Source organism: Danio rerio, chromosome 15 (assembly GCF_049306965.1).
Source record: "Danio rerio strain Tuebingen ecotype United States chromosome 15, GRCz12tu, whole genome shotgun sequence".
Taxonomy (NCBI): Eukaryota; Metazoa; Chordata; class Actinopteri; order Cypriniformes; family Danionidae; genus Danio; species Danio rerio.
Genome location: NC_133190.1, coordinates 1,482,501 through 1,500,427, shown reverse-complemented (window position 1 = coordinate 1,500,427; position 17,927 = coordinate 1,482,501). Strand labels below are relative to the sequence as shown.

The following is a 17,927-nucleotide window of genomic DNA, read 5'->3' as shown; positions in this document are numbered from 1 at the left end:
TTCTTAATAGTCAGTAAGGTGTTAGTTGGGTTTAGGTTTGGGTATTGGTTAGGACTAGGGATGTAGAGTAAGATCATACTTTATACGTTCTTAATAATAGGCATGTAATAAGACACTAGTTATTAGCATGAATTATGAGCTAATCTAAAGTGTTACCAACCCAATTAAATCCACTTGTTTGGTAAACAAAGCAAGTCTGTCACATAATATGTCTACTAAAAGAGAAAATAATACTTATTTTGATGGTCCATTTGAGTATTAGTAGACTGTCTGCTTAATATCTGCTGATACTGCTCCTTCAACACACATACAACTGACTATAGGAAACATAGCAAGTACATGTCAACTCACACTAACCCCAACCCTTACAGTCTACTTATAATCTATTGAGAATTAGCTGGCATGTAGATGCACTGTATCTTATTTAAAAAAAAAAATGGATCATCAAAATAAAAGTGACACAACTACATTCTACATGCATTACATAAACATGTGCATGCTAGTTAATTGTTAATAATAAAAAGCGAGTAAATATATATTCACACACTTTTACATCAAATAATTCAAAATTAAAAAATTTAAAACTTTTAAGTATTTAAGATGCTGATGATCGTCAAATGTCTTGTGATAAACATGTGGTTAACTCTTCACACTTCTGTAATAAGTTTCGTTTGAAGGCTCTGCAAATAATGCAGAGTAAATCTTTGTTTTTAAATGTAGCAAACCTCAAGTTCAGCTTGTTTACAAAGGGTGTAGAGAGCAGTGAACACTATGTAGGGAGCATGCCAATTGTAACAATCACATGCAAAATATGCAGCTCTTGAGAAGTATGTGATGTAAACGGTGTGTGTGTGTGTGTGTGTGTGTGTGTGTGTGTGTGTGTGTGTGTGTGTGTGTGTGTGTGTGTGTGTGTGTGTGTGTGTGCAGGACATGCTCTTCACTCCGGACAGTGTGGAGGTGAAGGGATACATTGAGGTCTTCTTTGAGGACAGTCCTCCATTCAAACTCTCCCTGACGGATGCAGACTCGGGTCAGACTGTATGGACGTCCACTATCAGAGAGGGTACGGCTCCACTAATGAGTCTGTCCCAAACATAATCAATGGAAAATGTCAAATTATAACAGTTTAGATCAGAATGTTGCGTCCCGATTTGCCTACTTCCCTATTTCTGTGCTAATTATCTTCTAAATCTGTGGATTAATGAGGGAGTGTAGTAACTAAAATTAGAAAAATTAAATAAAAATGAGACGTGTGTCTCCACTGCCACAGCACCTGAGTCTCCAGCTTGGAGCTGAGTGATAGGCTGCGTCTGAAACCACATACTTCCATACTATATAGTACGTTAAAATCAGTATGTGAGTCGAGTAGTATGTCCGAATTCATAGAATGACTTACTGGATGGACGGATGACTTACTACTTCCGGCGAGATACTGGAGTCTGCATCCCATGCATGCTGCGCTATCCCATGATGCCCCGCGAGCGAATTCATGAATGGAAGTAAAGCGATGCAAATTACGCAGGTAGGTCACGTGACTATGTCAAAATGGCGGATGTAGTACGTCCCAATTCCATTCATACTTTTCACATTCAAACTGTATAGAACGTACTTTTCTAACGGCTGATTAGTACGTTTAAATTCAAATGCAGTAGTTACTGAGTAGTAGGCAATTTGGGACGCAGCCATAGGCTTTTCAGCAGGCAAATTCTCCAGCAGCTGACTGAAATAGTGTTGATGAGCTCATCAGGTTCAATTCAATAGGCATTTCATTGGCCCGTTTTCTTATCTTCAGAAGTGATTGGTCGTCTGACGCTCTCCCAAAGTTTGTTTATCTATGGACACACGTTGGAGTTCCCTTATAAAGGGGAAAGATTGTTGTGTTATTAAATATGTCCAGCAATGTAAGTTTGATCATTTAGTATTTAATTATAAGTGTAACTCTGAAGAGTTTATTGACAATAACCTTTGTCTGCAGAAATCAAAGTAATGAATAAATGTTTTACAGGAGACTGCACACACCATGTAGAAGAAATGCCCAAAAGACCAACGAAAGGTATGTAATGCATCTCTCTGCTCAATCGGGCTGAAAGGAGGAGCTGGATTTGTGGCTGAAACCTGGAAATTTGTTGCATTTCGTAAATTGCTAGTGTTACAATGTTTACTCTTTAGGTTTAAGGATAAAAGATGTAACGTTTAGTTTGTGACTCATTTTGTTATACAACGTATGGATGGATAGGTTGGATGGATGGATGGATGGATGGAACAATAGAACGATAGATTGAACAATGAATAGATGGGTGGATAGATAGATAGATGGATAGATGGATGGATGGATGTGTTGGTTGGATGGATGGATGGATGGAACAATAGAACGATAGATCGAACAATGAATGGATGGATGGATGAATGAATGGATGAATGGATTGATGGATTGATTAATTGGTTGATTGATCGATTGATTGATTGGTTGGTTGGATGGAATGATAGAACAATAGATTGAACAATGAATGGATGGATTGATTGATTAATTGATTGATTGGTTGGATGGAATGATAGAATGATAGATCAAACAATGAATGGATGGATGGATGGATGGATGGCTGGATGGATGGATGGATGGATTGATTGGTTGGATGGAATGATAGAACGATTGATCGAACAATGAATGGATGGATGGATTGATTAATTGATTGGTTGGTTGGATGGAATGATAAAACGATAGATTGAACAATGAATGGATGGATGGATTAATTGGATGGATGAACGGATTGATGCATGGATAGGTTGGTTGGATGGATGGATGGATGGATTGATTGGTTGGATGGATGGATGGATGGATGGAACGATAGAACCAAAGATTGAACAATGGATGGATGGATGATAGAATGGTTGGATGGATGGATGGATGGATGGATGGATGGAATGATAGAATGAAAGATTGAACAATGGATGGATGGATGATAGATTGGTTGGATGGATGGATGGATGGAATGATAGAACGAAAGATTGAACAATGAGTAGATGGATGGATGGATGGATTGATTGATTGATTGATTGGTTGGTTGGATGGAATGATAAAACGATAGATTGAACAATGAATGGATGGATAGATGGATTAATTGGATGGGTGGGTTGGTTGGATGGATGGATTGATTGGTTGGATGGATGGATGGAACGATAGAATGAAAAATTGAACAATGAGTAGATAGATGGATGGATGGATGGATGGATAGAGAGATTGGTTCTGTAAAGGGAGTTAGGCTGGCTTTAACTGCACTGTCGCATTACTGATGAATGCTGATTGTGTTGTGGTGTGGACGTCTGTAGGCACAAAGAGACACAGCAGCACCTCAGACGATGAGCTGAGCTACAAGCGCAGCAAGAAAACTCATGCTGTGGATGAGCCTGGTAAGTGTACGGCAAACGAGACGCCAACCTACAGTATTTATCCTGCTGATATAACAGCTTCAACTTTAAACCTGTTTGAGAAGTCAGTTCTAGATTGTAGTCTAGAGCGCCATCTGCTGTTCAACACTAGTCTAGAGCGCAGTCTGCTGTTAAACACTAGCCTAGAGCACCGTCTGCTATTAAACACTAGTCTAGATTACAGTCTGCTGTTAAACACTAGTCTAGAGCGCCGTCTGCTGTTCAACACTAGTCTAGAGCGCCGTCTGCTGTTCAACACTAGTCTAGAGCACCGTCTGCTATTAAACACTAGTCTAGATTACAGTCTGCTGTTAAACACTAGTCTAGAGCGCCGTCTGCTGTTCAACACTAGTCTAGAGCGCCGTCTGCTGTTCAACACTAGTCTAGAGCACCCTCTGCTATTAAACACTAGTCTAGATTACAGTCTGCTGGTAAACACTAGACTAGAGCGCCATCTGCTGTTAAACACTAGTCTAGAGTGCCATCTGCTGTTAAACACTAGCCTAGAGCACCGTCTGCTGTTAATCACTAGCCTAGAGCGCAGTCTGCTATTAAAACTCGCTTAGAGCGCCGTCTGCTGTTCAACACTAGCCTAGAGCGACGTCTGCTGTTAAACACTAGCCTAAAGCGCCGTCTGCTGTTAAACACTAGTCTAGAGCGCTGTCTACTGCTATAATCTAGCCTAGAGCGCCGTCTGCTGTTAAACACTAGTCTAGAGCGCCGTCTGCTGTTAAACACTAGTCTAGAGCGCCGTCTACTGTTAAACACTAGCCTAGAGCGCCGTCTGCTGTTAAACACTAGTCTAGAGCGCCGTCTGCTGTTAAACACTAGCCTAGAGGGCCGTCTGCTGTTAAACACTACTCTAGAGCGCCGTCTGCTGTTAAACACTAGTCTAGAGCACCGTCTTCTGCTATAATCTAGCCTAGAGCGCTGCTTACTGACGCTGTGTTGTGTTCAGACTGTAACGCGGTGGCTGTGGCTCCAGCTCTGACCGATCAGCAGCTGATGCGAGTGGCCAAACACATGGGGAAGGAGTGGAAGATCGTGGCCATCAGCTATCTGGGCTTCAGCAACCAGAACCTGGAGGAGATGGAGGCGGCTGAGGAGAACGCCACCATGCTGAAGTTCACCATGCTGGAGCGCTGGAGACGCCGGCAGCCCAAGGGGAAAGCTGGAGTTCAGGAGCTGCACAATAGTCTTAAAGACAACGACGACGTTCCCAATGAGGTCATCGCTGTGCTAGACGGTGAGTTGACAAGAGCTTTATGCGGTTTACCTGTTCGTTTACATAAAAACTGTGAAAATGCATAAGTTTGAAAACACCACCGCTATTGCCTCCATGTAAACAACTAATAGGTAGGGATGTAACGGTATCAGAATTTCACGGTACGGTAATACCTCGGTATGAATGTCACGGTACGGTATTTATTGAATCATTTACAGGAAAAAAAAACTTTTGAAAATACTCCAAAAAAGTGCCAAAAGTGTCAATGACATACAAATTAGCCATCTATCTGTTAGCTTTGAAACAGGAACTTCAATTTTAATAACAAAAAATTATTAAACCATGTAAAAAAATAAAGTTTCAATTTAGTATTGTTGAAAACTCATCACATTCAACATTTAATCACTCACTTAGATAGAGATGGGTTTAAAGGAAAATGATCATATAACTATAATCTGGTGAAAGCTGGTATCTCTGGGTATTTACAATGTCCCCTGCAACAGAAAAAAAACCTCTCATTTGGGACTGAGGTTTCTGGGACAAGAGAGATATGACTTGGTCCAGGTTGACAGCAGTGGGGTAACGTTGTGCATTGTCTTTCCCCCACTTGAGAAGACAAACCATGAGTGAGATAGAGGTCTCTTTGCGGTACAAGTCAATGTCTGCATCAATCTGAACAGTGTGCTGTGTTTCTGCAGTCCCCATGACTGATTATTAGTCGTATTCCCCAATTTGCAGGCACGTGCACACACAGGGCTCAACCTGTGCAGTGCACATGCCCTTTTTAGTCTTGGATAGAAAATGCCCTTCCAAAACGATCAAAAGTGCCCCCGCGACGCGACACAACCTCCGTCCAGTCCAGCCCTTCAGTAGGCGCGCGACAACACCTCTCGAGTATGCGCGCTCAACCCCCCCTCGGCGCTTTACAATACGCGCGCCACAACACAGCTGATCAGAACGCGCGCGACAGCACCGCTATTCAGCACGCGCACGGCGACAACACCCGCTTTAGGTTCGATCATTTCCATCTTTTTTTCATCTCCGCTACTAGCAGCACACTCCATTTCCGCATTACTGGATCTGTAGCGACAACAGACCGCAAAGGATTATGGCCACGCCGGGGCTGATGGGAAATGAAGTTTCAGCTACCTCCCGTTCGCTTCATTCGCCTGAGCAAATTTTCTCAAAAGACCTATAGTTTTACCGAGTCATGCGACTTCGGTAATATCGAAAAAATTTAATATTGCGGTATGACGGTATTTACAATCCCGTCTTTGAAAATGGTGATATCATGCACATGCGTAATAAAGACCTCCTAGTTTTTCACAATTTTTTTGTGTGATTTTTCACGATAAAAATTTTTTTGTGGTTATAATTTCCAGAATTTTGCTTATTCTATATATATTAAGTGGTGGGTCGTTATCAGCATTAACATGCTGCGTTAACACGAGACTAATCGCGCGATAAAAACAATATGGCCGTTAATCTATTTTCAAAGTTGGGTTGGGAGCTGGGTCTATTCTACGCAAGCTATGATGACTTTCGCCTTGATATTTCAGCGCGAATGTATACCTGACCGATGAGCTGTCTGACAAAAAAAAGTGTCCTTCTGAATTAAATAAGCAGGATGCCTGACTTTAACTGCAGTTCGGCAGTTTCACATTCACTCATGAACATTTCATTCATGTCCCCGTGACAAACTGGGGTATTAGACGCAAATAAGGAGCAAGGACTGGTGAAAGTGTTATGGAATTTAATAACGCACGCTGATGGAAAGAAAAATACTTTTGCATTCACGATGTGTTTGTGTGTGTGTGTGTGGTCCTTTACTGAGAGCCTTGTGTGTGGATCTTGTTGTATATGGCGAAAAGTACTACATGACGGTAATAGTTTGATTGCAGTGTTTGTTAATATCTGCATACTCCACACGTCTTAACTCCATTTCTGTTTAGTTCAGTGATGACTTTAGTCAGATTAAGGCAATCAAAAATGGCTGTTTGAGGCTTATGTCGGCCTACAGTTCAACATTCATGTTTAACTGAATCAACAGTTAGTAAACACAAGTACATCTTATTGAACAACATTTATTTTCATCACCAATTATCATAGTAGATCAGTTCCTCAAGCAGTGTGTGGTGCATATTGGAAGCAGGAGATAAGCCCCTGCTCTAATGCGCCACCTGGCTTGAGAAGCACGTTCTCAAAGACTTATTATTTGGGTAGCACACATATTCTGAATGCCTTCGGCAGAACTCAAATGAGACATTTTAATCTAGATTAATTCTGAGATTACAGTGAGATTAAACTAGATTTTAAAAAAATTATCTATGCCCACCTATAATATAAATACGTATAGTTGAAGTCAGAATGATTCACCCTCCTGTAAATATATTTTCTCAAAAAGTATTTCCCAAATGATGTTTAACAGGTTTTTCATAATTTCTAAATATTTTTTTTAAATGTTTCACAGTATTTCCTCTAATATTTGTTCTTCTGGAGAAAGTCTTATTTGTTTTATTTTGACTAGAATAAAAGCAGTTTTTAATGGTTTTAAAGCCATGTTAAGGTCAATATTATTCGCCCCATCAGCAATATTAGTGTTGGATTGTCTCCAGAACAAACCACTGTTATACAATAACTTTCCTAATTACCCCAACTTTACCCTGATTACCCTAGTGAAGCCTTTAAATGTCTCTTTAAGCTGTATAGAAGTGTCTTGAAGAATATCTAGTCTAATATTACGTGTAATCATGGCTAATGGTAAAGAAATCAGCGATTAGAAATGAGTTATAAAACTGTTATGATTAGAAATGTTGAAGAAATCTGCTCTACGTTAAACAGAAATTGGGGGAAAAATGATACAGGAGGGTGAATACTACAGACTTTAGCTGTATTTATATGTACATGGGGTTTATTGTATTTATACACATTCACATTTTGGTGTTTTTGTGATGTAGCAGGACAGAAATGTGTATAATGACATAGTGATTCATATGTCTTTTGAGACTTGAGCACCATCTCCTTGTAATACCTGTCTAATACCCATGTCATTATACACATTAGACAGGTATTACAATGAGATGGTGAATTATGAGGACATTGCTGATGTCCCCATTCCTCAAATAAGCTTATAAATCTCAGGGGTTTTTTTTTAGAAAGTAAAACCGTAGTGTCCTGTGTGTGTGTTTTAATTGTAGGGCGATTAGAAAATACAGTATAATAACCTATGGAATGTCCCCACAATTTACAAAAACAAACCTGTGTGTGTGTTTTCCAGAGATGCTACACAATAAATGACCGCATGAAGCTGTGAGACGAGCATGTGGACGTCTGCTGATCTCCACCATGTGACGGAAATGTCTTTTAACCACTATTAGAGAGCCATGAAGAGGTCCTGCAGTAAAAGGCCAGTCAGCTTTAACACAGGAGTCTGCCGCGCTCGCCGGTTTACAAACCTCTCAACCAATCTGAGCTCTGTTTACTGTTGAGTGGGAGATTTTGTTGGTATGTTGATCTTTGTGTTTAGCTTTTATTTTTTTATATCTTGTACATATTGTAAGTATTTGTCGAATAATGAGCCAGTTTTTATGAAACTGTTTTGATATTTCGGTGCTTTTTCCTGACGGTTGTGGTAAAACTGCGTATAAATATCATGATATTCATGTAAAACAAAGACTCTAATCCACACGTGAGCATCAACAGTACCTTGTAGATGAACTTCCAGTGGTCGAACACACCACACTGTGTAGGAATATTGTCTGGAAGGGTGTTTTCTCTAATGTGCTGTCTCAGGGGATGTTTGGAGGAGTCTGACTCACCTTTCCTTAAGTGTATAAATCAGGGAAATGAACAAAATCTGCAGCGCTCCTGTTATTGAAGCATTTCAGACATTTTTGTGTGTCAGAAAGACTTGTTCTGCAATATGAGGCTGTTTGAACTGCTTTCTGTTCAAAGTTCAGTCAATAATGCCTCAAAGCAAGATTAAACACCACAAAATCAGTCATAAGTGGTCATTTTTTTAAAATTGAGAGTTATACATCATCTGAAAGCTGAATAGATAAGCTTTCCAGTGTTGTATGGGTTGTTAGACATGGACATATTTTAGAACCGTTTAAATATCTGTACGAAGACTTGCGTTGAGTTCATAATAAAACATTGCGTATGCACAAAGCTGTAAATGTGCATATGCAGTAAAAAATTCAGAATCGCCGAATCCCACACATATTCTCTTTGAACATCTGAATGAACGTGAAACTGAGCGCAAAACCCCTCCCTGCCTCCTCCCCCGTATGAATATGCTAATGACTCTACTTTGGCCAAATCAAACGAAAAAGCAACGGCAAAAGAAAGCAAGAAGAGAAACTTTGAACAGACTGTGATTTGGAGGGGCTGCTTTTGGAGATAGACTAGAGAAAAACTTTGTTATTTGCAAGTTTGTTCTCTGAAATTAATAACAAAAGAAAAAAATAAAGAGGGAGAGTTTAGCTGATGTGGTTAACGCAGTTAGGTCTGAAAATCGCACACTGAGTGGATATAAAAAAGAAAGTGCGATGTAAAGGGGTCAAATTTTCTAGTCTCTTTAACAGCGTGAGTGGCGTAGCTCGTAAAGCGCATGGCGACATGTTCAAGCATGAACTCGGTTTGAATCCACCGTCTGGTGGATCAGATTTTGCCTACTCTTCATCACGAGGAAGACAAGTAGGAATCATTAATAAGTCTGTGCATCATATTTTATTTGCACATATACATATTCGTCTTCAGATAGTGTCTTTATGGCAATGCGTGTGCAGTCGATCGCTCCGATTACATTGGGGAAACCGGCGACCGCTGCAAATTGCGCTTTAATGTTCGGCTGGTCAACTGCATGGAAACCTTATAAACCTGCAGGACATGCGGATGATCTCGTCTTGTACAGCTGCCATTGCACGCCTCAAAGACACTTTGTAGAGTGCAATTTAACACAACTGCCTCTAGGAGTCGCCAATGAAAATAAAACACACACACACACAAGAAATGTGCGAACGCCAGGCATGAAGTTGGCATGGACCTGCACACATTCCCACGTTCATTTCATCGTTAGTTAATCCAAACGTGAGCGTGAAACCTGCCGTACGCAAAGTTTTTTTTTGTTGATACATGAGGGCCCTGGTGTGCAAAAACACCTAAAATGTTGAGGAAAAATCACCTTTAAAGCTCTTAGCAATGATCATTACTAATCAAAATATAGGTTTTAATACACGAACAGCAGGACATATTTTTACTTATTATTCTAATGTTTTTGGCATGAAGGAAAAATCATTTTTTTGTTCATGCATATGGTGTGTTTTGCTATTGCTAAAGATATTCCCACTCAACTGAAGACTTTGTGCTCCTGTGTCAAACTGATACCGTAACCCAGTTCACAGCTGAAATACTGGCGTACAGTAAATGCATTCATTCCACCTCTGAGCAGGGGTTTTGTGCCCTCTCTGTGGTGATCATTTGCCATTTGATGACCTTTTTACATGACATATACAGTGTGAAGGTGTCGATTCCCTCTGGTTTTGAATCTGCTGTGCTCTCAGCATCAGTTCGGTCTCACTAACCATGTTTTCATCCTCCTGTTTTAGCTACATACTGGTTTATTGCATAATAATGTGCATAATAAATGTATGCGCACAACTAAGATGAACTGTTTATCCAATAGGTAAAAGTGTGCATAAACTACAATGTGAAACACGCTTACTACATAAAGTCCAGATAGTTTGTATGAACAGATCATGTGATGATTAAAAATGTGCATGATGGGATGCAATAATGGACTTTGCAGCATTTCCAGCACATCTGAAATGTTGGGTCACACTTTATTTTGATGGTCTGTTTTTTGAATTTAAGTTACATTGCATCCACATGCCAACTTATTCTCATTAGATTATATGTAGACTGTTAGGTTGGGCTCCCCGTGTTGGCGTGGGTTTCCTCAGGGTGCTCCGGTTTCCCCCACAAGTCCAAAGATATGTGGTACAGGTGAATTGGGTAAGCTAAATTGTCCATAGTGCATGTGTGTGTATGGGTGTTTCCCAGTGATGGATTGCAGCTGGAAGGGCATCAGCTGCGTAAAACATGCTGGATAAGTTGGCGGTTCATTCCGCTGTGGCGACCCCTGATTAATAAAGGGACTAAGCTCTAAAGAAAATGAATGAATGAATATTAGGTTGGGGTTGGGGTTAGTGTAAGATGACAAGTATTTGCAAAGTGTCTTTGTTTGTTTGAGCCCGGGTCGACCATGGCTCGTTATTATTTGTATATATAATTCCGCTGTAATCTCTCGCTGTGTATTTTAAACATGGCGGTTCTTTTGTTTTCATTCTGGATTGTTGCGTAAGCGAATGACGTATCTCTGTAAACCAATAGCATTCAGCTGCACGTCTAGCTCCGCCTTTTGGTACTGTTTCTCGTGTTTGGTACCCTTTCGAAAGGGTGCCGAAAAGGTGGTACGGTTCGGTTCGGTAAGCTTTTTAACAGTGGAAGCGGCCATAAAAGCGTACCAAACCGAACCATACCATACCACTCAGTGGAAATGGGCCATTATAGTCAGTTAAATATGTGTTGAAGGAGCAGTATCAGCAGATAGTCTACTAATACTCAAACGGACCATCAAAATAACGTGTTTTGCTCTTTCTACAACCCCTCAGCTGTCAGTCTGTCATCACAGTGCTTCAGTATTATTATTATTACTCTATTAATATTCTCTCCAGAACTGTCTTGAGCATCTGTCTGCCCTCCTGCAGAGCGTCTCGAGCCTTCAAAAGCCACCGTGTTTTTTAGCTTTCATCTTTGGCCTCTATTTTAATGATATAGGCACAAAGTCTAAAGTGCAGGGTGCAAAAGCATTAAGGCTGTTTCTGAATTTTGCTATTTTAAGCACAGAAAAGTCTGCGCACAGCGCATAGTCTAACAGGGCTGAGCTTATTCTCTTAATGAGTTCTGGCTGTGTTTTGAGCAGAACCTGCATTAAACCAATCAGCACCTCGTCTCTCGTTGCCTTTAAGAGTCAGTTGCGTCGCTCCATGGTGCATTTGCTATTTACATGGCGACTTTGTAAGAGTAAAAACTGAACGCTTCACTAGCGAGAGAACAGTTAAACAGAGCATCTGCAGCGCGAGGATAAAGAACGAGCCTCCTCCATTCAGCCTCTTTACTTTACTGCTTTACTTTACTCCTTTACTTTGGTGAAGTAAGGGAACGGTGGAAACTCCCTCCACTGAACACATCCATCAGCCCACATGTTTCATTTCCTCTGTTAAGCGCAGAGATTTGTGTCTAAACTGTTTCTAAATTCAGTTCTGATCTCCAGCAAAGGAGTGAATGAGCAATAATAATGAAGTGTGCTCAAACAACTGAGTTATATCCAAACACACGTCCTGTTCTTATCCACATATGCTGATGCAGACGTCTCCACAACCCCACAGCCGGACACATCTACACTAGCTTTCATTAAAACAGATATAAATCTGCAGATGATCAATAATCCTGCTGATAATAATCCCATTATACTGATGCAGATGGTCATCAATAAACTGAAGAAGCCCCCCGAGGTGAAGAAGGCATGGAGGCAGTGCTGTTTATACTGATGGAGAAAATCATCATTTCTGGATCATCTTAATCCTTTAATTGTTTTCATCTGTAAAGATATGTGTGTGTTGCTGATCATCCTGTGTGTGTTCAGCAGTGTGTCAGAGTTTAGACCTGTACAGGCGCATAACTAACACAATCTGCTGGACTTTAGAGCAGATTTTAGCTGGTCAATGGTGCGTCTATTTCAGCTCCTCAGTATAGCAACACACCAACAATGCGCCTTAACACACCTCCTATATAGACCAGCACACACATGAGCCCACAGAGTGCCGCAGATGCATTTACTATTTAAACAACGTCGCACAAAACGAGATAATCATTGTTGTGCTGGTCTGAAAATAGCAACAAATCACACCAAACATGTCTTGCACCTTGTGGCGCCGGGTGTATGATAGAGGTCTTCGTCTTCTGTGGTGCAACTCATTTATTAGAGCAGATAAACACCACAGTGGCAAATCCCAACACCAGTTTATCAGGAAGAGATGACTGTGCTCTCTTTAGTTTCTCTCTGTCTGTGAACGCTGGTTTATTAGCAAACCTTTTATCCAATATTCTAGTTTTACACCTTAATCTAGGCATCTTTGAATGGAAACAGAGCTAATAACCAACACCAATACCTCTCACACACACAAAACACACAGCACAGTCAGTTGTTTTGTTGCAGAAATATATAAATAAATAGTGAATAAATAAGGGAGTACATGCAGGTCAATAAATAACTTCCCAAAATGAATAAATAAATACAAAACATCGGTCAATAAATAGAGTATAAAGGAGAGCGGCTCATGACAGGACTCTTCTAGCTTATGTCATGCGGTGGTGTAGTGAGTGACATCATTTCCTGTGCTCTCCGGAGGCGATGTAGGCCAGCGCTCTGTTGACGGTGATGGAGCGGATGTGGAAACCCTTCAGTGTTTTACACAGGGACACTCGGTCGTCAAACGAAGAGCCCTTCCAGACGCGCCACTGCACACACACACACACACACACACACCATCAAACCACTGAGCGACTCTGTGTGTGTGTGTGTTTGTCTGTGTGTGTGTGTGTGTGTGTGTCTGTGTGTCTGTGTGTGTGTGTGTGTGTGTGTATGTGTGTGTGTGTGTGTGCACAAACACAAAATAATTACTTTTTCTTCTTGACTTGATTATTTTAATTGCCCCATTGTCAGATTATTTTGCTTGTTTTGAATGAAATAATCACTTAATTTTGTCGTATTATTTCTGAAAACAAGACTATATGTTTTGCTAGTCTAGAAAAGGCTTGTTGATTTAAGAAATGTTTGATATTCAGACTACAAACAAGACCAAAACAATGTAAGAAAAGCATTTTTTGCAGTGTATGACTTGAGATGTCCTCCTAATGAGTAACCTGACATTTTATGCATAAAGTAAGGCTTGTGTGGCGTTTAAAAAAATCTAAGACCTCATAAATGATGATGTGGATGTGTCTTTATTACAACTATGACCCTAATTATCAGGATGAACACAACTATGAGGTTTTACACTCACCGGCCACTTTGTTAGGTACACCTGTCAGACTGCTTGTTAATTCAAATTTCTAATCAGCCAATCACATGGCAGCAACTCAATGTATTTAGGCATGTAGACATGGTCGAGACCATCTGCTGTAGTTCAGAGTGAGCATCAGAATTGGGAAGAAAGGGGATTTGAGTGACTTTGAATGTGGCATGGTTGTTGCTGCCAGACGGGCTGCTCTGAGTATTTCAGAAACTGCTGATCTACTGGGATTTTCTCTAGGGTTTTACAGAGAATGCTCCGACAAAGAGGAAATAGTGAGCGGCAGTTCTGTGGGCGCAAATGCCTTGTTGCTGCCAGAGGTCAGAGGAGAATGGCCAGACTGGTTCCAGCTGATAGAAAGGCAACAGTAACTCAAATAAGCACTCGCTACAACCGAGCTCTGCAGAAGAGCATCTCTGAACACACAACACGTCCAACCTTGAGGTGGATGGGCTACAGCAGCAGAAGAGCACACCGGGTGCCGCTCCTGTCAGCTAAGAACAGGAAACTGAGGCTACAATTCACACAGACTCACCAAAACTGGACAATAGAAGATTGGAGAAACGTTGCTGCTCTGATGAGTCTCCATTTCTGCTGACACATTCGGAATTTGGCCTCAAAAACATGAAAGCATGGATCATCCTGCCTTGTATCAGCGGTTCAGGCTGGTGGTGGTGGTGTAATGGTGTGGGAGAGATTTTCTTGGCACACTTTGGGTCCATTAGTACCAATTGAGCATCAACGCCACAGCCTACCTGAGTATTGCTGCTGACCATGTCACTGTACTCAAATGGCCTCCACAGTCACCAGAGCTCAATCCAATAGAGCAGCTTTGGGATGTGGTGGAACGGGAGATTGGCATCATGGATGTGCAGCCGACAAATCTGCAGCAACTGTGTGATGCTATCATGACAATATGGAGCAAAATCTCTGAGGAATATTTCCAGTAGCTTGATGAATCTCCGCCATGAAGGATTAAGGCAGATCTGAAGGTAAAAGGTGGTCCAACCTGCTACTAGTAAGGTGTACCTAATAAAGTGGCCGCTGAATTCCTGACTAGTTATCATAGAATATATTCATAAAATAACAATGATCGGTACAACTTTACACGGTGTCAAAAGTTTAGTTTTTGTGTGTGTGTGTGTGTGTGTGTGTGTGTGTGTGTGTGTGTATATGTGTGTGCGCTCACCTGAGGAAACACTCCTTCAGCAGACTCACACCTCTGATTCAAGCACTTGAAATCAAGCAGAACGTAAGTTAGTACACACACACACACATTATATGATCAATATACTGTTCAAGTAAAGATTGAATTCAAGATTACACACACACACACACACACACACACACACACACACACACACACACACACACACACACTCATTTGTGAAATATGTGAAAAAGAATGAAAGTTTGACATGAGGTATAATAACAATAATGAGTGCAGCTAGAGCCGCTCTGACTGTAGTGTGTGAGTGTATCCTCACATTGATGAGCTGTGTGTTGGCCGTGATGACTGGGCTCAGCTCTTGTGTGCTGGGCTTGTAGGAGTTCAGCAGCAGATCATAATAGCGCAGATCACCTCTGATGTTCTTCACACACTCCACCTGGCCAAACACACACACACACACTTACATTAGACTGACAGCAGATCTGACAGCAGCACACACACACTTATATTAGACACAATAGACTGACAGCAGCACACACACACACACACACACACTTACTGCGCTGAAGTTAGAGCTTCTGTGGGCCGAGCAGGACGAGTTCTGGAATCAGAACATCACACAGCATTAATACTCACACTGAAGACACACACACATATACATTCATTTTCCTCTGGCTTAATCTCTTTACTTCTCAGGGGGTCGCCACAGCGGAATGAACCACCAATCATTCCAGCATATGTTTTATGCAGCCCTTGCAGTACTGGGAAACACCCATACACACTCATACACTACGGCCAATTTAATTGATCAATTCCCCTATAGCGCTTGTGTTTGGACTGTGGGGGAAACCGGAGCACCCGGAGGAAACCCACGCCAACACGGGGAGAACATGCAAACTCCACAACTGACCAAATCTTCGTTTTTGGGTGCACTGTCCCTTTAAGAAAAAAGAAAAAAAACACTTCTGAAAGTGAGTGTGTGTGAAGGAACTCACAGCGCTGACGGACGGCTGGCAGACGGAGGATGTGTGTGTGTGAGGAGTCATCTGAGCTTCCAGATCAGTGCAGTTAAAACCAGCAAACAAGTCCTGCTCCTTCATTTTTCCCTCCTGCCAGAACACACACATGCACAGATAGACACACACACACGCACAGGAAGAGAATGTCAGTTCAACATGACAAACACACACACACACACACACACAAATAATAGCTGACATATATTAACAATTACTACTCAGTGATGCGTCTTCACTCGAGTGTGTGTATGTGTGTGTGTGTGTGTGTGTGTGTGTGTGTGTAAAATCCCTTGAACTAAACAACAAGAGCCAGTTTCATGACATCATCCTCCTCCAGCTGATGACGTCATTTTGGAGGGAAACCAGATGAGATGAATTCTGGGATGTGATTGGCGTCACATGTTGATGGATGAGCTCATTTCTAAATGCATGCTGAGTGTGAGTGCTGGTTTACCCTGTCAGTGTGTAAATAAACACTGTAACTCGTTTGAGTTGTACGCCATATCAGATTAACCAGAGCAGTGTTACTACGTACGTTACTACTAAGTTACTAACACTTTAGGTCACATTTCACACTATCAACTATTTAACGTGTCTTATTACCTGCCTGTTATTAAGATATGAACTGTTTATGAGCACTTATAAAGGAGGATCTTACTCTACATCCCTTGTCCTACCCAATACCCAAACCTAAACCTAATTAATGCCTTACTATTAATAAGCGGTTCATTAGCAGTTTATTGAGCTCAAAGGCTCATGAATGGTTTGTTAATAGTGATTGTTATGATCATGGTCACTTTGTATTATTTTTGGTAAACCGAATGTTCAACAAAACCTTTTTTTTTTTAAAGGTTGTCGAAACCCTCGAGTACTTTTATTGAGATGTTAACAGGTGTGTGTGTGTGTGTGTGTGTGTTGAGCATCAGCTAAGACAATGTTAGCAGCTGTCAGCTTTATTCATTCATTCATTTTCTTGTCGGCTTAGTCCCTTTATTAATCTGGGGTCGCCACAGCGGAATGAACCGCCAACTTATCCAGCATGTTTTTACACAGCGGATGCCCTTACAGCCGCAACCCATCTCTGGGAAACATCCTCACACACACTCATACACTACGGACAATTTAGCCTACCCAATTCACCTGAACCACATGTCTTTGGACTGTGGGGGAAACCAGAGCACCTGGAGGAAGCCCACGCGAACAGAGGGAGAACATGCAAACTCCCTGTTAGCTTTAATTGTGGGAAAAGATTTGGAGCTTTTCTCAGCTAATTTCAGCTTCCGGGTTTAAAATGATTTGATGAAAAAAGATGACGCATCAATTTCTCATTATTCATAGCGGAGTTTTCTTATCCAATGAGAAGAGCCGGCTTCTTAATTATTCATGACTGCACGTGCTTTCCGAAGGCAACACAGACCTGCCAGTGCCAAGCTGTGAGACACACACCCACGGCACAGTATTTATCTGTTCATGAAGGGTCGTATGTGTTTGTTTGCTTTATCCACAGGGTTTGTTTCAGGTTTTTTTCCCGCGATGCTGTCAGGATGATACAGCAAAGCTGTGTGTGTCCAGATCAACACCAAATCAACAAACTATGTTTGTAACGACGGAACTTGCGACCTAAGTTGGCTAACGATGGTTTTGGGAAACGCACCCCAGGATTGCACTTTATTTTAAAGTAATGTATTTGTATTTTTAATGCGACAGTGGAAGACGGTGTAACAGAGGCCAGCTAGTGAGTGCTGTGCAGGTAAACCTCACTGCTCTGACCACCTTAAAGGCTATGGTCTTTAGCCTCCTTGTTAGAGCAACTGACTCCCATGCGGAAGGTCGCTGGTTCGAAACCAGCTCGGAGTGGGTTGGGTGGCGTAGGACCGGCGGGCTTACAATGGCGATAGTGTTCGTTAGGTGGTTGTTCTCATCGGTTACTACTCACTTAGAACTAGTAC

General features: G+C 41.4%; 3 protein-coding genes across 7 annotated transcripts in view; 2 read left to right on the top strand and 1 right to left on the bottom strand.

The window, feature by feature from the left end:
* Window positions 1–8,652, top strand: part of si:dkeyp-97b10.3 — a 31,771-nt gene extending 23,119 nt beyond the window's left edge. For all 4 annotated transcript variants that reach the window (XM_001345547.9, XM_005173355.6, XM_073924288.1 and 1 more), the window contains exons 11-15: window positions 928–1,063; window positions 2,006–2,053; window positions 3,328–3,408; window positions 4,385–4,672; window positions 7,929–8,652. In XM_001345547.9, the coding sequence (XP_001345583.3) occupies window positions 928–1,063; window positions 2,006–2,053; window positions 3,328–3,408; window positions 4,385–4,672; window positions 7,929–7,948 (573 nt within the window). In that variant the 3' untranslated portion in view covers window positions 7,949–8,652. The remainder of the gene's footprint in view (window positions 1–927; window positions 1,064–2,005; window positions 2,054–3,327; window positions 3,409–4,384; window positions 4,673–7,928) is intronic.
* kpna4 (karyopherin alpha 4 (importin alpha 3)) overlaps window positions 1–17,927 on the top strand; it is a 408,827-nt gene that overhangs the window by 161,378 nt on the left and 229,522 nt on the right. The window lies entirely within an intron of this gene.
* Window positions 9,373–17,927, bottom strand: part of il12a (interleukin 12a) — an 11,900-nt gene continuing 3,345 nt past the window's right edge. The window contains exons 2-6 of one of the 2 annotated variants that reach the window (XM_017359237.4): window positions 15,955–16,068; window positions 15,519–15,560; window positions 15,276–15,395; window positions 14,978–15,022; window positions 9,373–13,234 (exon numbers count right to left, since the gene is read on the bottom strand). In XM_017359237.4, coding sequence (XP_017214726.2) covers window positions 13,103–13,234; window positions 14,978–15,022; window positions 15,276–15,395; window positions 15,519–15,560; window positions 15,955–16,068 — 453 coding nt within the window. In that variant the 3' untranslated portion in view covers window positions 9,373–13,102. The remainder of the gene's footprint in view (window positions 13,235–14,977; window positions 15,023–15,275; window positions 15,396–15,518; window positions 15,561–15,954; window positions 16,069–17,927) is intronic. The other variant, NM_001007107.2, reaches the window with a different exon arrangement.